The sequence below is a fragment of the Tiliqua scincoides genome, chromosome 2 (assembly GCF_035046505.1).
Source record: "Tiliqua scincoides isolate rTilSci1 chromosome 2, rTilSci1.hap2, whole genome shotgun sequence".
NCBI lineage: Eukaryota > Metazoa > Chordata > Lepidosauria > Squamata > Scincidae > Tiliqua > Tiliqua scincoides.
In genome coordinates, this window is record NC_089822.1 from 222,232,496 (window position 1) to 222,256,409 (window position 23,914).

The 23,914-nt window shown below is 43.0% G+C and overlaps 1 protein-coding gene across 1 annotated transcript in view; it reads right to left on the minus strand.

Annotated features, from left to right (window-relative positions):
* Nucleotides 1-23,914, minus strand: part of EEFSEC (eukaryotic elongation factor, selenocysteine-tRNA specific) — a 213,362-nt gene that overhangs the window by 130,395 nt on the left and 59,053 nt on the right. Inside the window, exons 2-4 of the mRNA XM_066616269.1 lie at nucleotides 20,189-20,396; nucleotides 6,904-7,000; nucleotides 2,258-2,422 (exon numbers count right to left, since the gene is read on the minus strand). Coding sequence (XP_066472366.1) covers nucleotides 2,258-2,422; nucleotides 6,904-7,000; nucleotides 20,189-20,396 — 470 coding nt within the window. The remainder of the gene's footprint in view (nucleotides 1-2,257; nucleotides 2,423-6,903; nucleotides 7,001-20,188; nucleotides 20,397-23,914) is intronic.

Here is a 23,914-nt window from a genome sequence, read left to right on the forward strand (position 1 = left end):
TGTCGACAGTCACACACCAGTGCTGAACATGGACAATTTCTCAGTCCACATACATTCCATGGGCCTTCCCTTCATCTGACCCTTTCTTTTCTGACAAGTCACTAAATCATTTCCCAGCATAGTCCTATAGTCCTACAACTGTTGTGGAAGAGCACACTCAGGTGAAAAAAAAAAGGTTTTCCTCATTTTTCTGTCTATAAGACAAATAAAAAGGTCATCTGAAAAACTGCATCTCATAGGTGAATGATTAACTTATCATAAAGAACATTTACAATACTTTTTAATGCAATTGAGTTGCCAGTCTCCGAAGAGACCCATTTATCATTCATCTATTCTATGTCTCCCACTGGAGGTTTCATCTCACCAGTGAATGCCCTACTGAAGAAAGGAAAGCCATTATGCAGCAATATTCTCTTATGTTTTAATAATAAAATACCAATACACAGCTCATTTTATATTGTATGGTTTAACTTTCAGTGTAAAATGAATTGTGCACAGTATTGATATTTTATTGGTTTTGTAAACCATTCAAGGGGCCACTAGGTTTTTGTGGCCACTAGATTACACAGTACAGAGATCTGGCAAAAAGCAAAAATGTTAATATCTACAACATTCAGCACTCATAAGGAAGAAACCAATACTAATTGAGCTTAGAACATTCTGAGTCATATCCAAGTCTGAAATCCTATGCTTGCACACATGGGAGTCCATATGACTAAATTCTGATTAAACATGCATAAAGTTGAACTGAAGGCCTGAAACCTTAAGCAGACTTACATCTGATTGAAATAAGTGAAAACATGCCAGTAATATGTTCAGGTTTGGAACAGAAATTTCATCTCTACTCCTCACAACATGGCGCTGCAGTGTTCAAAGAATGTAACGTTACTTTTGTTTACCATACTGGTCAATATCCTATCATATAGCTCTTCTCCACAAATTCTTGAAATATGTTATACCACAGGCCTCATAACTTACCAAAACAATTACAGGCCACAGGTTAATTATGCACCATGTGGAAAGAAAACTTCATCAGTTAAACTCAGTCTTGCTGCCTACTGCCACAGTATATGCTGATCCCATAAAAGAGGGCACATCAAACTCATTTCATATAGCAGGTTGAATAGCATTCATAGAGCCAGCTGAGGTCAGAAGTCATGTCATTAAGCAGGAAATGATGTCATTAAGTAGATGGTCAGAAATAAGCACTTTGTTCTCATACAGAAGATGAGAACAAATGACAGAAGAGAAAATGTGGAAATTTTGAAAATGCACACATTTTCAAAGAATGGGAGAGCCCAATTACCTCGCAGGCTGCCGCTTCAGCAGCAGCTGCTAAGGCAGCAATTCACAGCTCAGCAGCTGAGGTGGTCTCAAAGTGATGTACGTGCAAAAGCAGCACTGCTGAAAGGATGGCCCACGTGATAATTAGGCTCTCCCAGAACCTTGGAAGCATCACCCCACTTTGTCTGCGCTTCCCCTGTAGCATTTCTTGCCTTTGGAGGCCTCCTTCCATCTCTCCCTCCCATAACATTGTCAGAAGGGCAGTGCCAAGAGAATCCAATTGGCCAGATAAAGTGCTTCCTTGGGCCATATCCAGTCTGTGGGCCTTATATTTGACATCCCTGCCACAGAACATTTGATTGCAACAATTAACTGTTCACTTTTCAGGTGCTATTCAGGATCATACACACTTTTCTTATAATATACCTGTAAAAGATGGGGTGAAGTTGTTCATTTTTCCTATCATTATATTTTCTAGAATTCTTTCCTGTCTCTTTCTCAATATTCATTCAAAGAAGGCCTAAACACACACACTGGATCCTCAGGCACATACTCTCACTGAAGCCAGGTTTAAAAATGCTCAACAACTGGTTTTGACTTCATTAATATCATGTCCTGAATTTGTTCATTTCTCACTTTTCTCTACTATTACAATCAGGCTTTTGCTCTGTTTGGCTGCCTTGTCTGTTTGAAATTCTTTCATGTCCTTGTTTCTAGGGCCTCCCCTTTTCAAGAAGTCAGCCTCAGGCTTCCATTTCCCTTGCAAATTACATTCTTCATGAAACCATTTAACAATACAACATTAAGAGCTACACAGTACTGTACAGTATTTCCCAAAGGGTTTTATGTTCCCAACAAGTAAGCCAACTCAGGTTGGTTAGGAAATAATGGACACACCAAGAGAGGGGGAAACAAATTCAAACTTCAGTTCTGTATCTGTTTGCTCTTTTTTAGAAATAGAAATAACATTCACCTTCAGGGCAGGAATCTCCACACTGTCCCCAATGCCAACAGAGCCTGAAAGAACAGTTCCTGTCATCACAGTGCCTTGACCTTTAATGGAGAAACAGTGATCAACAGCCATGAGGAAAGATCCTGAGGGATCTCTGGTCGGTAGATAAACTTCTGACTTCAGAACCTAAAAGAAAGACAAAGTAAGCAGTGTACCTTGATGCAATGTCACAGGATGAATTTCACAACCACACAGACTGACTCCAAGGTTGGATCAGACCAATGTCAAACAAACTATGCATGCTGCCCAGATGCACACTTAGAATCAGTGGCAAAAGAGTTCGATTTTCTGCCTTAAGCTAAAAAAGATCTGGAGCAGCACAATCAGCTTGGTTAGCAAAAACAATGTCACAGACAAAGATCCTGCCAAAAGCAACGCAAACACTGTAGCACAATAGGGAAAAGTAACTGCTTGCATCCTCTGGTAAAAGAAGGACACGCACCCAGCTGTTATCAGAATTGCAAGCACTTCATAAGAAATGCCAGAACATAGAACTCTGCCTATCTGTCATTTGTCAATTATGACTTTAATGTTTGGGATTTTCTTCGCTGTCCTGCTGAAGCAGGCCTTTGGAACTGCAACAGAAGGCATCTATCTCCGGACCAGATCAGATGGAAAGCTCTTCAACTTCTCCAGACTGAGAGCAAAGTCCAAAGTCCAGCTGAAATGTTTGCGTGACTTCCTCTTTGCCGACGATGCAGCTGTCACTACCCACTCTGCCAAAGATCTCCAGCAGCTCATGGATCGTTTTAGCAAGGCCTGCCAAGATTTTGGACTGACAATCAGCCTGAAGAAAACACAGTTCATGGTTCAGGATGTGGACTCACCTCCCTGCATTACAATCTCTGCGCATGAACTGGAGGTTGTCCATGACTTTGTGTACCTTGGCTCAACGATCTCCGACACTCTTTCTCTCGATACCGAGCTAAACAAGCGCATCGGTAAAGCAGCTACCACGTTTTCCAGACTCACAAAGAGAGTCTGGTCCAACAAGAAGCTGACGGAACATACCAAGATTCAGGTCTACAGAGCTTGCGTCCTGAGTACACTTCTGTACTGCAGCGAGTCATGGACTCTTCGCTCACAACAGGAAAGGAAACTGAGCGCTTTCCACATGCGCTGCCTCCGACGCATCCTCGGCATCACCTGGCAGGACAAAGTTCCAAACAACACAGTCCTGGAACGTGCTGGAATCCCTAGCATGTATGCACTGCTGAAACAGAGACGCCTGCGTTGGCTCGGTCATGTCGTGAGAATGGATGATGGCCGGATCCCAAAGGATCTCCTCTATGGAGAACTCGTGCAAGGAAAGCGCCCTACAGGTAGACCACAGCTGCGATACAAGGACATCTGCAAGAGGGATCTGAAGGCCTTAGGGATGGACCTCAACAAGTGGGAAACCCTGGCCTCTGAGTGGCCTGCTTGGAGGCAGGCTGTGCAGCATGGCCTTTCCCAGTTTGAAGAGACACTTTGCCAACAGTCCGAGGCTAAGTGGCAAAGAAGGAAGGCCCACAGCCAGGGAGACAGACGAGGGACAGACTGCACTTGCTCCCGGTGTGGAAGGGATTGTCACTCCCGGATTGGCCTTTTCAGCCACACTAGACGCTGTGCCAGAACCACCTTTCAGAGCGCGATACCATAGTCTTTCGAGACTGAAGGTTGCCAATACAATGTACATGCTACTCTTTCATGCAGTAGTAAAGTCAAATGAACTGTTCTGGATGCTTCCTTCTAATCCTCCAAAAACTATTTTACCAAGCTTCATGTAACCTCTTCAAAAAGCAACAATGCCAATATGTGTTAGAATGAGTTCTCACAACTTAAAAAGAAATCCTAACAGTTTGCCAAAGTCAGTTTGGTCCTGGAGATCACGATCTCAAGTTGTGCTTCATGAATGATGCAAAGTGATCTTTTATCCATGGAGCTTGAATATTTGGATTAAAGCACTACAGAGTCACTGGGCCAACAAATCACCATTTCTTGGCCATGTTTCTTGGCCATGTCTGGAACTGTTTTACCAGTTCATCATGGTAAAACAGGAACTGTGAAAGTGGGACATTACTGAGTTGTTAGTGGATAAATATGGCAAAAATCATATGGCACTTTGCAAACTGAGTTACAGATAGGTAGGACAACTGCTTTAGAAACTTTGTTTTGGCAGGGAAGATCTTAATCTCTGACCCAGACCTCTATTTATAAGAATTACAGAATGCACAGATGAATTTAGTACAAGTCCATGCACGTGCTATGGAAGTTTGGGTCAGGATTTATCACTCTTTGTCATATGTTCATATTTGTTAACCAAATTTTAGGAAGGGCCAAAGAAGCCCACCTAAGTTTGCGTACTGGACCCTGTTTATTGTTTGTTTTAAAACTGTATAGAAAAAAACATTTATTAAACATATAAAAGATCTAAAACTTAGGAACCAATTAGAAAGTAACTCATGGTAAGCCAAAACACATATAACAATCATATATATCAACACAAGGAAACAGAATAGGATAGAGTGTTGATCCCTTGGACCAAAGCCCTAAATAACATTTATCCTGTAGCTTCAGTCTTTGGGATTGAAAACTGGCAGCAGCTGTATCTACCTGAAACATAAATTCAGATTAGCTCAAATGAATCCTGAGCATGGCTTGTTCTGCCCTTTTATACCTTGCTGATGGGAGTGTATGTGTGTGGCTTTGAGAATTAATTCTCATATATGGTAATGACTGGCAGCTGGGCCAGGTGTTCTGTCATTTGGAAAGGGTGGGAAATCTTTACTCAGATTGTAACCTTTTCAAACCTGCTTACCCCTATTGTCACAAATTGTGGTGAGTGAGTGAGTGAGTGAGTGAGTGAGTGAGTGAGTGAGTGAGTGAGTGAGTGAGTGAGTGAGTGAGTGAGTGAGTGAGTGAGTGAGTGAGTGAGTGAGATTTTAAAAAATGAGTGCTTGTGCTACAAAATTTGGGAACTATTGTGTTAAACCAGGGGTGTCCAAAGTTTTTGGCAGGAGGGCCACATCATCTCTCTGACACTGTGCTGGGAGCTGGGGGGAAAAAAGAATTAATTTACATTTAAAATCTGAATAAATTTACATAAGTTTACATAAATGAATATATTACTTATATGAATGAATGAATGAAGGTCTTGCAATAGCTCAAGGCTTATAAAACGCCTTGCACAAAGCAAGGCTGGCCTTTCCTTTACTGCCACTACTGCATCATAGACATGAAACAACAAGCAGTGGAGGGAGCCCTCATCCCACAGCTCAGGCGAGAGGTCAAACAGTCGCCCTCACGCTGAGAGCAGTTGCGTTGGGCCAGTGTGGGCTCCAACAAATCTAAGGAGGGCCAGAGGCTCATTGGAGACTGGGGGCTCCCTGAGGGCCGCACTGAGAGGCCTCAAGGGCCGCAAGTGGCCCCAGGGCCGGGGTTTGGGCACCCCTGTGTTAAACAATACTGTTACCTCTGGATTCAGCCTATCCAGATGGTAACCTTCACATTATAGTGTTTCTGAGGAACTACTCCAGACTCATTTCATTAGATTGGGGGGGGGGGGTCATAAAACTTTTTTGATATTAAAGCCTTTCTTCTTCAGACATTACCAGTCTTGCTTGCTAAAGGTCTGTTATAACCAGTGTTCTTTCGGCTGATGTTTTATCAAGTAGTCAAAATCTTGCTGTCTGTTGGAAGGGATCATCCTTCTTGTTTGCTTAAAGTACTATCTTTACTATAAAAAGTAGTAATATTACTGGATGAGAAACTGGAAGGCATTTTATCAAAATCACTTTACTTAAAATTGCTATTAATAGAACTAATTTGGACAAATCCTGCTCAATTTTTGAACTGTGATTTAATTTTTACAATCATTTGGTCAACATGGGAGGTGCAGAACTCTTGCATGCTAACCAATCAAGGATGTATGCTAATAATTATTCCCCTAGTGGATTCTTAGTTCTAAATGCAATTTTAATATGCAAGATGAAAGCTAACCCAAGTATTCCAAACCTGGACTGGGATTGCCAAAATGGGATAAATAAATACAGCAATGCCAGAAACAAATTTTTCTATGCAATAAAGCCCTTTGAAAAAAGTAATCAAATTTTTCAGTATTAGCTTAGGTCTCTATCTGTATGCCTTCCTTTCATAAGGAGGAAACATATGCCAAACAGATCAATCTTATAAACTGACTGCTGTATCCTATAGTAGGGGAAGCAGTTGCAGAGATGGTTCCTTACCCATAAGGGAATGGTTCCTTACCCATAAATAAGGCTCCACAGGGCCAAAAGGGCTACTCGGACCTGAGACAGCTAAATAGATGGTGCAGATTCGTGTGGACCCATGCTGCAAAACTGGGTATAGGAAAAGGGTTAGGATATCGACAGTGCTGGCATCGCCAATCCCATCCCTCTTGGGCCTGATCTGCCTTTGAAGATCTGTAACAGTAAAAGCCTCCCCCATTCTATTAGCCAAGGACTGTTTCATATACACACATCCAATAAACAAACAAATAAATAAATAAACGTACACACATCAAGCACCACTGTTCATGCATGAGGAATTGAGAACTTTGATGATTGGCTAATATTTTTAAATAACAGCATTTCCAATGTACATACCTCAATTAATTCAGAAACTCCTATTGAAGTCACAGTTTCTGGGGCTTCTGGTCCACCAGGCTTTGCCGCAACAGCAACGATAGGACATCCATGAAACCTGACAAAAGAGAATTTATTTTACAAGGCAAATCCATTGTTCTAAAAACACACACACAAAATATTATTTACAACCCACTCAATTCCCAAAGTGGCTCAAAGAAAAAAAATATTATCAACATTTTAAAATTCCAATAGAACACCCTACAACAATTGCATATAAAACATGTCAGCCATTCCCTAAAGCCAGTTAATATTTTAAAAGCTAAAAAAACCTATCTAGACCAAATACAGATTTGAGTGCCACCCTTTTGCCATCTCAAAACAAGTGCTTAATGAAGTTTTAGATGCAGATGGTACCGATGCTGGCACTTCGATCCAGTCTGGTCTTTCACAACACTGGCCCAAAGCATGGATGAGTGACTCTACTCGTAAGACTCAGACTCGAGTGGCCAAACACACATTTCCCGGACTCATGCAGACTCAAGACAAGAAGTCTTCTCGGGAACAAAGTGGAGACAAGTGAACGGGGCTGGATGGATTCATCGCTGGGGTTCGAAAGGAACCGACCGGCACTTTCTGCACTGCTGCACTCACGCGAAGAACAGCAGAGCTTTTGTTCACAGATGGGATGGGGACATCAGGGGAGTGTTAAATGTGAGAACTCCCACAAACACACACACACCAGCAGCTCTGTTTTTTCTGCGGAGCTGCACCTGACTCGTTTATCAAGAAGACTCTGACTTCAGTCAAACAGAGTCCCAAAAAGGCTCTGACTGAGTCCTGAAAAGCCACCCATCAAAACTCATGACTCTCAAGTCAAAGAGAGTGGGGACTCAGAATTTGACTCTCACCACAGTGGATCCCTGATCCAAGTAGCTAAGGGGAAAAGAAGATATTAAATCCAACCCACTCTTATCCTGTCATATTGACTCCCACTGGAACTGGTTGTTCCACTGTCTCCCAGCCTCATTCTGTCCCACTGAGTTCTTGGATGACACCACACAGATTGGTTCCCTGCTCTCACCAGAAAAACTATATTCTCTTGATCATTCCTCACTGCCATCAACAGAAATCAAATCATATAAACATTTTACTCAACAATAGAATTCTGATACACTGAAAGATGAAAATTGTAATCTTTTAAAGAGTACAATTTGTTCCTTTGTATTTGCTTCTGTGTCTTGTCTTTCCTGATTTCAGAAGCAACAAAAATATCAACTATGGACAAGATTTGGAAGAGATCCTCTGCACAGCTGTTCAGTAAAGCAGGGCCTATTTTGCAGATGCCTCTGTCTGTCCCAGAACATAAGCTTTTATTAAAAATGCTAAGTACCTCACTATCATAGGGTCCAATCCTGCCCTTCATGTGGGCCAGCGCAAGTCTCTTGCACCAGCCAAGGAGGGTTGCAAGCATGCTGTAAAGCATGTTTGTGCCTCCTCAGCAGTAAGCTGGTCTGGCGCAAGGAGGTATGCCGGCTTGCAGAGGCTGACACAAGCCTCCACACCAGCTTCCTCAGCGAGCCTTGCGTCGGCCCAGCTAGGCCAACGCAAGGCTCTGGGGTGGACAGGGAGAAGGCGGGGGAGAGGTGTTCCTGGGTGGGGGGAGGGTGGGCGGTGGGTGGTCCCAGGGAAGGGTGGCCGGGCAGGGAGCGGGAGGTGGGGCTGGGATCCAGCACTAATGCTGGATTCCAACCCCCGTTTCTGGGGAGTTCAGGAGTTCTGGGAGCGCAAGTCCGAGGAGACCCATAGGGGCAAAGGCACGTTACCCAGAGGTAAGGGAAAAAGTTCCCCCTTGCCTCTGGCACAGACACTTTGGATCCCTATCCTGCGCTGGATACAGCGCAAGCCTCTTGGCTTGCCAGTTCCAGTACAGGGTAGGATTGAGCCCATAGTTACTAATACAGGTTGTGCCTTGTTATCCACTGGGGATCCATTCCAGAACCCCCAGTTGATAAAAAAAATAAGTGGATACCAAATCAGTAACAGAAAAATGCATTATGGGATGACAGCGGAGGAGAAAGTAACCCAAAACCCATCTTTAAAGCTATCTTTATTCCCAAGAAGCTTGTAACCAGTGCTGTTTAATAGTGCAAAGGCAGGAAAATGGATTCTGGTGCTGTTTCCTTACTACAAGGTATAAGAACATAAGAAGAGCCCCACTGGATCAGGCCATAGGCCCATCTAGTCCAGCTTCCTGTATCTCACAGCAGCCCACCAAATGCCCCAGGGAGCACACCAGATAACAAGAGACCTCATCCTGGTGCCTTCCCTTGCATTGGCATTCTGACAGCCCATTTCTAAAATCAGGAGGTTGCACATACACATCATGGCTTGTAACCCTTAATGGATTTTTCCTCCAGAAACTTGTCCAATCACCTTTTAAAGGCATCCAGGCCAGATGCTGTCACCACATCCTGCAGCAAAGAGTTCCACAGACCGACCACACACTGAGTAAAGAAATATTTTCTTTTGTCTGTCCTAAACCTCCCAAAACTCAATTTGAGTGGATGTCCCCTGGTTCTGGTGTTATGTGAGAGTGTAAAGAGCATCACTCTATCCACTTTATCCTTCCCATGCATAATTTTGTATGTCTCAATCATGTCCACCCTCAGGCACCTCTTTTCTAGGCTGAAGAGGCCCAAACGCAGTAGACTTTCCTCATAAGGAAGGTGCCCCAGCCCAGTAATCATCTTAGTCGCTCTCTTTTGCACCTTTTCCATTTCCACTATGTCCTTTTTGAGATGCAGTGACCAGAACTGGACATAATACTCCAGATGTGGCCTTACCATCGATTTGTACAACGGCATTATAATATTAACCGTTTTGTTCTCAGTACCTTTTCTAATGATCCCAAGAATAGAATTGGCCTTCTTAACTGCCGCCGCACATTGGATCGACACTTTCATCGACCTGTCCACCACCACCCCAAGATCTCTCTCCTGATCTGTCACAGACAGCTCAGAACCCATTAGCCTATATGTGAAGTTTTGATTTTTTGCCTCAATGTGCATGACTTTACACTTACTTACATTGAAACGCATCTGCCGTTTTGCTGCCCATTCTGCCAGTTTGGAGAGATCTTTCTAGAGCTCCTCACAATCACGTCTTCACCACTTGGAAAAGTCTGGTGTCGTCTGCAAACTTAGCCACCTCACTGCTCACCCCTGTCTCCAGGTCATTTATGAAGAGGTTGAAAAGCACCGGTCCCAGGACAGATCCTTGGGGCAGACCGCTTTTCACCTCTCTCCATTGTGAAAATTGCCCATTGACACCCACTCTCTGTTTCCTGGTCTACAACCAGGTCTCAGTCCAGGAGAGCACATCCCCTCTAATTCCCTGACTGTGGAGTTTTTTCAGTAGCCTTTGGTGAGGGACTGTGTCGAACACCTTCTGAAAGTCCAGATATATAATGTTCACGGGTTCTCACGCATCCACATGCCTGTTGACCTTTTCAAAGAATTCTAAAAGGTTTGTGAGGCATGACTTACCCTTACAGAAGCCATGCTGATTCTCCCTCAGCAAGCCCTGTTCGTCTATGTGTTTTGAGAATCTGTCTTTCATGAGGCATTCCACCATCTTACCCGGTATAAATGTTAGGCTGACCGGCCTATAGTTTCCCGGGTCCCCCCTCTTTCCCTTTTTAAAGATTGGTATGACATTTGCTATCCTGCAATCTTCTGGCACCGTGGCCATATTTAGGGACAAGTTACATATTTTAGTCAAGAGATCAGCAACCTCATTCTTCAATTCCTTAATAACTCTTGGGTGGATGCCATCAGGGCCCGGTGACTTATTGATCTTTAATTTATCAATTAGGTCTGAAACATCTTCTCTTTCAACCTCTATCTGACTTAATTCCTTGGGGCCATTCGGGCAGCGGTATTTGCCCGAGGTCTTCTGCCGTGAAGACAGATGGAAAGAACTCATTTAATTTTTCTGCCATCTCTAAGTCTCTTTTTATCTCCCCTTTCCCTCCCTCACCATCCAGAGGGCTAGACGCTTCTCTGGCGGGTTTACTGCTTCTAACATATTTCAGGAAGCTTTTATTATTCCCCTTCATGTTGCTGGCCATGTGTTCCTCATAGTCTCTCTTCGCCTCCCGTATCACCTACTTACATTTCTTTTGCCACAGTTTCTGTTCCTTTTTATTCTCTTCATTAGGGCAAGACTTCCATTTACGGAAGGAAGCTTCCTTGCCCTTTACGGCCTCTCTAACTTGTCCAGTTAGCCATGCGGGCACCCTCCTGGACTTAGTGGAGCACTTCTTCCTTTGCGGTATACACTTTTGCTGAGCATCTGTTACTGTTGTTTTGAGCAGCCTCCATGCACTCTGGAGAGACTGGACTCTTTTTACCTTCCCTTTCAACCTCCTTCTAACCAGACTCCTCATTTGAGGGAAGTCCGCTTGTTGGAAGTCAAGGGTTTTTGTGAGAGATTTGCCCGGTATTCTTCCCCCGACGTGCATGTCGAAACGGATCACAGCATGATCACTGTTCCCTAACAGCTCCGTAACATTGACATCTCTAACCAGGTCCTGAGTACCACACAATATTAAATCCAGAGTCACCTGTCCTCTGGTGGGCTCCATGACTAACTGCTCTAAGGCACAATCATTTAACATGTCAGTCTCCTTTTCGTGACCAGAACACAAATTGACCCAGTCTATATGAGGATAATTGAAGTCCCCATGATTACAACTCTGTCCCTCCTTGTCACCTCCCTGATCTGTTTCCTCATTTCAAGGTCCCCTTCCGGTTTCTGGTCTGGGGACGATAGTATGCCCCCAGGCATTTAAAGGTGGACCCCATTTAAAGCTGGACCCCTGTTTTTTTGGTCCTCCTCATCTTGTCAGATGAAAATCAAGCAATCTGAATTGTCATCAGTTTCATCAGATGTCACAAACTGCTACTGAAATGAAAAACACATTACTTCATTCAGGAGGTAAGTGAATTTGTAATGATTATAATATAAACACTGCATTACCTAGGTTGGGTGAAAGTTCCCCAATACATGTACATAATGTTTAAGGAAACATGTTTAAGGAAACGTGTTTATCATTCACATTTTACATATTGGCTATAGAAATCAACAGTGTAACACTGCTGCCTGGGTGGTGTCATGGATCAGCCAGGTCATCAGAGGGCCCACCCAGGTAGGCCAACCCCCTGAATGCCCCAGTATTGGTCAGCTGCTTCAGATTTCCCCCTATTCACTGGTATCCCATCACCTGCTGCCAATAAACTGGGGGAGGGGGTTGTCAGCGCAGGGCTTTGCCACAGAACTTCCAGTACTAGCTGATGTCTTTGTGACAAACAAACTGCTATGTAAAGTGTCAAAGAGCCCTCACTGAGCATTCTGTTGAACACATCTCACAAAACAATAACTTTTTCTTGGTTAAACCATGAGCTTCTCTGTAATTTTACAGATCATGCAAGAGGCTCTGGATCCACCCAATACCAAACCAAAGACTATATAATTAAGTATAAATTAACTAAAAACAAGTTATTTGGAAGTGTTATGAATTAGCTGAAAGCGGTTATTATAAATTAGTTGCAAACGTTTGCCATGATAACAAAATCCGTAGTTTAGGCCAAAAAAGGCCAACCTGATAAAACATGAAATGCTTCATCATCTAAGGCAGGGGTCTCCAAACGTTTTGGCCAGAGAGCCGCATCAAATATCTGGCATGGTGTTGAGGGCCGGAAAAAAAATTTAAATATAAAATTTAAATAAATAAATTAGAGATGGAACTTAGATGAGTGAATCAATGAATGAATGGGCTTTCATTCAACCTCTCTGGCCCTCAGAACAGCCTCTAGGCACAATCAGAGAACAGTTCTGGTCATGTTCAGTTGAGTGGGCCAGAGGCTTTCAGGGGACAAGAGGCTGGCTGTGGGCCGGAAAGAGGCTTGCTACGAGCTGCATCTGGCCCCCGGACTGGGGTTTGGAGACCCCTGATCTAAGGCTTTGAATGTTCTATTCTCCCAAATACTAAATTCTACATAAGACATAAAGATAAGGTACATCTTTACCTACATAAGGTAAAGATGGATTCAAAGCATACTGATAATAGCCAGTGAGTTCAACATTTGGGCAAGAATGCTTTCTCCAACGTTCTGGATTGATTTGACGCCCTCAACAAGCATGGGCAACATCATTATAAAACTTTTGTATATAACAGCTCAAAATTAGTGTGTAATGAATTTTTAAAATTAACAACTACATTTTCAGAATACCAAAATTCCATACTAGACAGCTTCTGCATGGCAATCAGATCCTGCCTAACAAATATTACTCACACATTTTAAAACAAAGTTTTTCCTTATTTTAAAAAAAGTCTTTCCTATGATGACAAGTCTCTGAAGTAAATTCTGGATTTACTTTAAACAAAAAAAATACTCAAAATGAAGTAAATTGAATTACAAAAGCATGTATGCTACAGCAGGTTTTTTTTCTTTAGGAGTGGGGGAGAGGAAATTCCAAATACAGTGAATGCTCAGTTCTAGAGCATTCAGCTTCAGCTACATAACAACTACTGAACAGAAATTTCAGAGTGAAAGACATGTTCTTTGCCTTTTTTGTTTTCAGGCTTGAAAGTCTTAGATTTTCATCTCAAAAGGAGCAAGCTCATGGGAAGGGCACTTTTTGACAAAGCAAGAATGTTTATGGGAAGTTAGATTCTCAGAGCTGCGCTCTAGTGCAGATCCCACTGGGATCACAACCTAAGTTAGTTCCCTTCAACCAAAGTTATCTAACACTAATCCTGTATACAAGGTATTTTCGCCACTTATGTGCCATAAGCTAAGGTTCCTAGGGACAACGGATGATAAAAGTGTGTACTGAGAATTCCAGTGATTAACCATAAGGCTTTTGGAAATTCAATTATTTTTATCCAAATACTTTTGGGCAAACTCTCCTAATACATATAAATTAAAGTTGAATTAGGTGCCTTGTTTCATTCAGAAGCAAGGGCTGAAGTCATTGCATATACTTCTTACAAATGAATTTACAATATACAGCAGACTTGGGTACAAATCATAAGTATGAACTTCAGAATGTCAGCTCCTCAACATTCTCCACTGGTATAAGGATTTGTTACATTAAAGAACTTTAAGTGTCTTTTTTTTTTTTAAACACTGGAAAATGTTTTTCCTGCTAATAAATGCTTTTGATTAACAGCACAGCCACATGTGCCAAATTTGCACAACTAGTAGACACGAGGAAGAGGAACAAAAAAGGTATGAATATGTGATTTAATTTTACTTTCTGTCTCAGTAGTGAGAATATCTGCTTCCTACTGCCATTCTCAAGTGTTTCCACCCCTACCTCCAACTAGACATCAACATTTCAACAAGAATAGGTTTTGCTTAACTTGAAAAACTGAAACAATGGTGAATTTATCTCACATACGATTAATCAAGGGTTCCATTCCAGGATCTGCAGAGACCCCCTGCAGATATAGAAACTGTGGATGGGGGAACGCCTATATTAATATCAGCCTGCACACACACAGCCCCTTGCACCCATTAGCAGTGTTTAAAAGCTTACCAGTGAAGTGTTTCTTGTTTTAACAGTTAGCTGTTAACTGCTTCTTGTTACCATTCAATGTATTTTTGTCAAGCATTCAAGCTGCCAGCAGCCTGCTCACATGGCGCTATAAGCTTGAATGCTTATAGCAACCTGATAAATCAAGAAACACTTCACCAGTAAGTTTTTAAACAACACTAATGGATGAGTGGGGGGGGGGCATATAGACACACAAATCTGACTAAGGGCGCAATCCTAACGCACTGGAACAGCCAGGTTGAATGGCCTGCGCTATATCCAGTGCAAGGAAGGTGCCAGCTGGAGGGAAACTCAGGGTAAGGGAAAATTTCCCCCTTACCCCAAGTAACACCCCAGTCACCCAATGGAACTACTTGGATCTGCATCAGTAAGCTCACAGACGCAAATCCAATCAGTCCATATAAGGCTGATTGGGCCAGGAGTGGTGGTTAGAATTCAGCCTGGTCTGCCACTGCTGATCCCACACACACACCCCGGCCCAATCCGCCTCCAGAAACGCTCTCACCTCACCAAAATGTCCTCTCTCTGCCTCCGTTCTGACCTCCTGCCAGCCTCTCCCACCTCCTGTGCCGGCCTACCTTGGTCAGGGTAAACTCATTAATGCAGGGTCTAGATTCAGCCTCTGGGAGCCAGCATAGGCTTCTACACCGGCCTCCCCAACTCCTGAGGTGGTGTGAACGTGCTTTATGACACATTCTGGCACAGGGTGCCTGCGCCGGCTTAAGTAAAGATCTGAATTGCTCTGCCCATCTCCTCTTCCTTTCCAGCTTTGCAATTCCCTGTTCATAGATGCAATATCACCTGAGGGTGCCAGAGAAGGATGCACTCCACATTCATCACACTCTGCCCTCTGCACACAATAAATCTAGTTTAATGCTACATTTCTCTAATAGTGTGGTTTATATCACTAATGTTTTAGTAAGTAATCAGTTCAACTTCTTTGAAGTCCTTAAGTGCCCCTCTTGTATTCATGTGCGGCCCCCATACATTCATGAGAGCCTACATGCATTCAAAAAGACTAAGAAAGGAATCCTTTGTGTGGAGATGTATGTAGGTCTCTCAAAGAGCCAAAATCGGCAACTACAAGAACCACAGAACTGTAGGGCCAAAGGCCAACTGCTCTAACTTCCTGCACCATCTAATTCAGTTTTCAGATGCATAAACCTCAACAGGCAAGCCCCAGCAGAGAACAGTATTATAAAGGGATGTGCCTATGAGGAAAGAAAGCTTAGGAAAAACATACTCAGAAGGCTCAACCATGCTTAATACACATCACCCCAAAATGCATCATCCAATTTAACCTGGGGAAACAAATTCCTTGTATAATCTACATAAGGCAATTCACAGTACCCAAGAGAAATACATGGCAGATTTTCCCAAATATTTTAATGCAGTGCTTCCCAAACATTTTAGCACTGTGATCAATTTTTGGAATGGCAATCTATTGCGACCCACAAGTCACAGTCAGCATGAGGCCTAGGATTTACTGCCAGTTGCCATTCTCATCACCACCTGAGCCTCTTTGATCCACCAGGTCTTCAACCAGCCAGAGTGATGAAAACAGAGTGCAAAGAGGCCTGGAGCAGGCTGAGGACAGCAGAGGTTCAGGCAGCAATGAGAGCAGCAGACAACAGTGAGTCCCAGCCTTTGCAACCCACCAAAAATTGGCTTGCAACCCACTGGCGGGTCACAACCCACTGTTTGGGAACCACTGTCTTAACACAATGCACAAATGCAAAGAATTTCAGAAGATAAAATCCAGCTTAAAGCTCAGACCCACTAAAGTTTTGCCCTCACACCTTCATAAATTATTTGGCAGGGAACAGGAGGGAGGGATGGCTGTGGGGATGGAGGACAAAGAATGGAACTTTTTCAAGCAGACCAGCATGGCATGAATAAAACTACTACATGCACAATATCATCATCTCCTTACAGAGCATGGTTTGGGTTTGCCAGTAAAAAGCTACTACAGCCCCACCTGCCTTTGCCAGCAAGTACCAACAAAATTGTTGCACCAACACTACATCAGACCTTTGCTGTACTGCAGCTGGCTGCCACTGCACAGATTGGCTTAGGATGGGGAAACAAAATTACCTGACTTCAGCATTCCCCGTAATTGCATCTTCTTTAAACTGTTGTTTAAGATTGCCTGAAATAAATCTTTATACATGAAATGAAAGTATGTAAAGGACCACACCGGGGTGGCTAATTTAAGGCAACTAAGAATCAGCAGTGCTGCACAGTAGATGCAAAGCTCAAATGTGGAGGGGGGATGGAGTAATAGTAACATTCAACACAGAAACAGTGATGTCGCAGGGGGGGTGCAGGCTGCACCATGTGCCGCCTTTGACCAAAATTTTTAAACTCTCAGTATTTTCAAATAATACCATCGTGTTATATATCATTCAATGCACAATTTCATGCAGAAAGCAATGAAACATTGAGATATCTCTATTCTTTCAAAAGGTACAACCCAAAAACCAGCGGGGGTGGGAGAATGGTACATCACCACACCCACCGCCAAAGGTGTTGCCCCACCCCCGAATGGGAGGAGGTCCATCATAGGGGTGACGCACAGGCCTCCTACACCATGTGACACAAACCCAAGTGACGCCACTGCGCAGAAGCATTCTGGCAACAGTAATTCATATTATTTCAAACTGAAATGCAATGAGAAATTCTGTGTATGCTGAAGCTAAACCATATAGATGAGAATCATTTGCAAAATATAAAATTGCATGATCCTCCCTTTTAAGAGTAGAAGGAAGATTCTAATTTATGAGCTGCTTGTCCATGGCATGCAGTTGCTCTTTACCTTCCAAGATATTCATAACCCTGATGTCTATTTACAGCTTTGGCCAAATGTACAGTCAGGAACCTAAAGACAAATTCTTCAGACTATCTGGGTACTGAAGGTCATGCAGTAAGTCTTTAGAGTGGTCATTTTCTCTTGATTTATAATCACATCTCATATTTAACCCAGTGTTAAGTAGAAGCAATAATCTCAATGCATGAAAAACAAGATTCTTCTCATTGTCCAGCACTAGGGAATGAGGATGAACTCATTTGTAAGTATTCAGTTTCACAACTACAGCTCACCTGACTATTCCTCAGCTGAACATCTGTTGCCATTATGCTCAAACATCACAGATGTACAGTAAACCACACTTTGCAGCAAGTAAACAAAGTTTCAGGAAATCCTTCAGTGGGTTGTGCAGTAATGCTGTTTTTCTTTTGCAATCTTAGTCACCTTTTTGTCATGAGTACATTCTTACACCATGCTGAAGCCAACGATAATGCTTCTCATGACAGATTTTATAAACAATAGCCAGAGCTATAGCATTCTTTATTGTGTCTTTGATATTAATCAGAAATGCGGCTTAGCAATTTTGAGACTACTCTTTGCAAATCTGTACATACCAAATCTTTATTTACCAAAAAGTAACAAGAACGAAGAGGAATCAAGACAGGTTAACAAAAAATCAGCTAATTTACTTTGTTTGCCCTTCAACAACTAACCTGAAGGAGAGTTAAAAGCAATGGGACTTTGTCTCTATCAAATTCTACAGGAAGAATTTTGCTCAGTGACTTTTATGAAAAGGAAACTGAGCAAAGAAGAACAGAGAGACTGATAAAACAGTAAGATACTTCAGATTGTTTAGCAGAACTAAAAGACACTATCCTGCAATCAGAGTAAGACATAAGACAGTTTACGCAACCCAGTTGAGCTGCCTTTTCTTGCCCTCTTGTACTTGTCAAGTATTCAGTTTTTAAAACAGATACCTTATTTACTTCTACTGCAGTCCTTTGAACTTGAGAGAAAAGTACTGAATATAGTGAAGGTTTTTGTGTATTAACTTTCCAGGCTGTCTATGTTGCGACCTTGCAAAAAGCACTTCATGTATCCATTCTGCCTCCTACCAATGCCCTTGCCCTAAATAAGAGCAGTTACCTTCACAACCAACTTGCAGCTGGACAGTAACTCTACAGGTGTTTTTCTCAAAAGAGAAGCATCAGACCAAGGTGTCAGTGCTGAAGGCACTAACAGAGCTAACAGAGCTTGCCAAGAACACAGCAAAGTAACCTGTACGCCTCTGTTTCTTGTAATAAGGCTGACAAAATAAGGATGCAATCCTGAGGAGGGGATGGGCCAGCCTGCACAAGTCCCTTGTGCCAGCCTGATCCACCAGGAAAGGAGGGAGGCTGGACCAAGCCCCGTTGGAGCGGCACAACAGGTGAGTCCGTGCCAGCTGAGTTAGGTCAGTGTGGGGGTCTGGGGAGACATGAAGAGGGTAGGGAGGAGGCATTTCAGGGTGGGCGGTGGGGCCAGGATCCAGCACTTATGATGGATCCTATTCCTGTTCCCAGGCAGCCTGGGGCAGTTCCAAGTTGCCCTTTTGGGGCTGCTGCGGCTTTATGCGGGGTAAGGGGAAGCAATTCCCTTGCTCTGGACTGAGCCACTTTGGGCCCCAACCTTGTGTTGGATACGGGACAGACCAGCCGGCCTCCCTGTTCTAGCACAGGTTAGGATCGAGCTGTAAGTGATCTATGCAGAGCAAGTCATTTTGTAGCGTTGCTTAGAAGTCTCAAAACATTTCAATTGTGATTGCAGAACTTCAACAAAAAAAAGAGTTTTTTTATTCCTAATCTTGTTTACAGGCATATGTTCTAAACACATGCTTCTTCTGAGGGTTTTGAAATTGTTTCAAATAAAACCGTTTTATTTGGGGGGTATTTACAGTATTATTTAATGGGCAGTGCACGGGTAGTGACTGTGGCTGCATCTACTGACACTATACCACCTATATTTACCTACCTAGTACACTTTTTGAAGTAATTATAATGCAAACTTTGAATAAAAACACATAATACCACTTTCTGCTCATTTTGAAAAACACTGAAATCCATGAAAAAATTAAACTATTTTCTTCCACCTCTACTTAAACCATCTAGCTCAGTAGTGCCTACACTGACTGGCAGTGGCTCTTCAGAATCTCAGCCAGTCAGATCTTTTCAGTCAGCTGATGATAGCAGGCACTGAGTCTAGAACTTTCTGCATGCAAAGGTCTGCCAATAAAGTTATAAACCAAACTGGACACCCAAGTTTTTCTGAAGCATGTAAAACCAATGCTGGCACTCTTGCAATCATTTTACTCTTCCAAGCAACAGATTCCTCTATGATCAAGTCACTAACAATGAGCCATTTTGCATATGTGGAATAATTCTTACAGCCCAATCCTAACTAACTCCTTGTGCAGCAATGAAACACTGCCGATGCAGCACCCCCTGTATCTCACAGGAGAGTTTCAACCTCCAGATGCCTCCTTAGGATAAGGGAACATTTGCTCCCTTGCCCTGGAGTAAGCCCATGCCAGGCAGCCGGGTCTACCCCATAGCTGGTGCAAGTTTGCGTAAACCTGTGAAGACAGATCAAGGCAAGAAAAGGGTTTGAATTTGTGGGATGCTGCTGCTGCCAAACAAAAGTAGTCCCCAATGTGCCATCAGGGGGGCAGGTGAGGGGTCAGGTATAAGGCACTGTCACAGGTCCCCCAGCAACTTAGAACCGCTGCCAGGGATGTTCTACAAAACCTGGCTTAGGGCCAGGCATGCAATGGTATGGAACAAAGAGCTGAAAGCAACACAGTTTGTGTAATACAAGCAGAATGGCCTGGTAGCTTACTTCGTATTTTCCAAGGTCTTCTGCATTTTCTTGGTCATCTTCTCAATGGCAGACTGTCGTTTCCCCTCTGGAAGAAGATCTATTTTGTTCAAAACCACTATCATCTTTTGGCAAGCAATCTGCCCGATTACCAAGCACTCTGCTGACTGCGTCTGCATTCCCTTTGTTACATCTATCACAAGCATCATCAGGTCAATGATCTGGGCACCTGAAAGAAAAAAAAACAGAATCAGCGACAAATCTGCAAAGATTGAGACACCATCTCACTAAAATGTATGGCTGCGACTACCACCCATGTTTATTACAACAAAAATAAAATTCCATAGTGAATTTTCAGTCAATGTCATTAGACAGTCAATCAAATTCTATTCTAAAACAGAAGATAGTTAAAACAAAGACATAGACAACAAAAGGCCCTTGTAAATTTATTCCATTGTATCACATGAACATAAGAACATAAGAACAGCCCCACTGGATCAGGCCATAGGCCCATCTAGTCCAGCCTCCTGTATCTCACAGCGGCCCACTAAATGCCCCAGGGAGCACACCAGATAACAAGAGACCTGCATCCTGGTGCCCTCCCTTGCATTGGCATTCTGACATACATGAACATACATGATACATGAACCTGGAAAATATGCACTTCTTCTTTAGAATGGAAGAGTGCCTTCCCTTATTTCAATGTACCACCATATCACTTTAATATAAATCGAAGCATTACAACATTTATTAATATTTTGATTTGAAAATGTTAAAATGCATTAAAATTGCATAAAATTGCAGCAATCCAAGCCAAGGAGCTCAACAGCAATGTATGCTGTTGTATCAACAGCAATGTATGCAATATAGTATCATTTACTTAACCATCCTTTGCTGGATAAAGCTAAATTTCAGAGCCTCTCAAGGTTTTTAATTAGAAATGAAATTGCACAAAGCAATATTTCCAACCAATCAAACTTTTAAGTGTATTCACATGAACATTTTACACTCTTACTCCACTTTTTTCAGTAATCTATTATTGTATGAGCATTTTGGCCAATACTATGTCCCATTTCAAAGTGGTCACGCAGTCTGTTCTCTAATAATGCCAGAGAAGCATAAGTATGGGCCAGTTTGGGAGCGGGCCATGGGTCCAGCCCCATCAGGGGATGGGGGGATGTGATTAACACCTCGATCTCAGTACTGATAGCAGTGGTAGGACCCTAATGTGCCATCAGGGGTTGTATGGGGGCACCAGGGGAAACCAGTGCAGAGTTTTGCTCCAGAACCCCAGCAACATACCAGTGTCACTGACTAACGGCCCAATCCTATGCAGCTTTCCAGCACTGGCGTAGACACAACGCAGCCCCGAGGTAAGGGAACAAATGTTCCCATACTTTCAGGAGGCCTCTGTGACTGCCTTCCCACCACAGGGTGCAGCGCACGCCTCATTGGCATGGCTGCACCAGAATTGGAAAATTGGATAGGATTAGACCCTAAGGCACATTAAAACAAGTAACTATAGCATTTTTAAATGAACACGTGAAGACACCCTTTTGTCTTGACATAATTGAGGTAATATTTAAAATTTCCAGTTTCATTAATGTATGGGTACACATTAGAATATGAATACAAGAATCCACATAAACTTGTTCAAATTAATGCATTCCAACAAGAATACATAAAACTAACTTCTAACTTAGGGAGATGAGACTCTTAGGAGAAATGTGCCAGTCTGTAGAAGGGAGACAATAGCCATCTAGCTTACCAGGATGCTCAATCTTCACCTACATTAAATTATCACTTTGTTTGGATAAGTTTAAAACATCTTTTTCAAAGTACTTTGCAATTTTTTTTAAGTTATGATACATAACTTTGTCGTTGATGAATTGCACTAAGCCATAGCAAACAGCAATCTTTAATTTTCTGACATCTGTTCAAATGAAGATTATTTAATTGTACCAGTACCAATTAAAGTCTTCATTGTGCTTCAACAATTATGGCAGTCATGAACGTATGAAGCTTTCTTAGGGTCCAACCCTATGCATTCCCCCTCCACCAAGGCAGGCGCACCAAAACAGGTCATACTGCACCGGGAGAGGGAGTCCAGGAGGACTCCTCTGGGTAAGGGAACATCTGTTCCATCCTGTCCTCCCCCTGCCCTGTCTCTCCTTCGTCAGTGGGTTCCAACAGAGCCTCTGCAGCAGACAGCACAGCTGCAGCCTTCCTGCCAGCGCTCTGGTAGTGTGCAGCTCTCCACATTTGCAGAGCAACTTCTGCGACTGCTATAAGGCAGTTAACACTGGAGGTACAGTTGTTTCACCAGCACTAGATGGGCTATTAGGTAGACAATTGGTTCACCTAAGTCAGTATTGTCTATGCTTACTGGCAGGGGCTCCTAAGTGTTTCAGGCAGGAGTCTTGCCCATCATGCGCTCTATCACTGAGAAATGGCCTCTCCCAAACATACAGTAGGACATGTTCTGGCACATCCTGTTGTAATTGGCAAGGCACATGTCACTTTTTCTGGTGAAAAAAAACACCATGATTTGGAATTGTACAAACATTTTCACATAAATTACATCAAAATTAAATCCATACCTTCTCTGCCCAAAATTTACACCTTTCAGAAACTGGGTGACAGTTCTGAAAAGTGTTTAGCTTAATTGATTTGCTGTGGACTTCAGAAAAGCAGAAGATGCTCATTGAGCCTGGAAACATCCTACACAGAGTCTAGTTCAACTCAAGAGTACAAACCAAGGTTGTAAATAAGCCATATCAGGCCACCTCGTGCTGGCTCCCAAGTGTCATGAATGTGCCATAAAGCACACTTGAGCTGACTCAGGAGTTGGCTAGACTGGCACGGAGGCTTGCACCACCTCTCAGAGACCGGATACAGCCTCCGCGCCAACCAAACAGGGTATCTTCACACCAGTCTAGAAAAAGCCATGCAAGTGATAGAAGCAGGTGGAGGGAGGGTGTGACAGAGGTGGGGAGGGGATATTTTGGGTGGGGACAGCCATCCGGGAGGCAGATTGGGTCCTAGAAGGGGGTGGGATCAGCCATGGCAGGATGTGCCGAATCCTAACCTCACATTCCCTGGCCCAAACAGACTTACACGATCTGCTCAGATTTTACCAGATAATTCACTGAGTAGCCCCACAGAGGTGACTGGGCCTTGACATGGGGCAAGGGGGAAAATATCCCTTTATCCTGAATTGTTCTCCAGTCACTTTCTAACCTGCCCTGGATACAGTGCAGGCCAGCTGGCCTGCTTCTTTCAGTGCTGGTTAGGATTGGGCTGTCATTGTCTTAAGGAAAAAAGAAATATATGTGAAATCCTGCATTAAACTCCCATAATACCTCTGCAGACTACAAATTATGTCAGCCATCACAAAATTTTCTCCACAAAAGTTGCTTGGGTGTAGGTAATTTGGAAGTCTGAAGCATGCAGCATCCCGAATCAATTATATTATGAGCATTGTCCAATATCTGAGAGACTATTCCTTATGGCTTATGATCTCTCACAATTTCCAAAACATATGAAGCATATCCCCTTTACTGCATTTCAAGCAGTGAAAAGCTACAATACTTGGAGAAATGTTCTGTGTGGTTGCCCCACAAATATGGAACTCCTCCTCCTTGAAATATGGTGAAACCCAAACATTTTCTGGAAGTGTCAGACATAACTAATAAAAAGGTATCAATTTACAGGGTCTGCATTGCAAGAGTTTCTTATATCAAACAG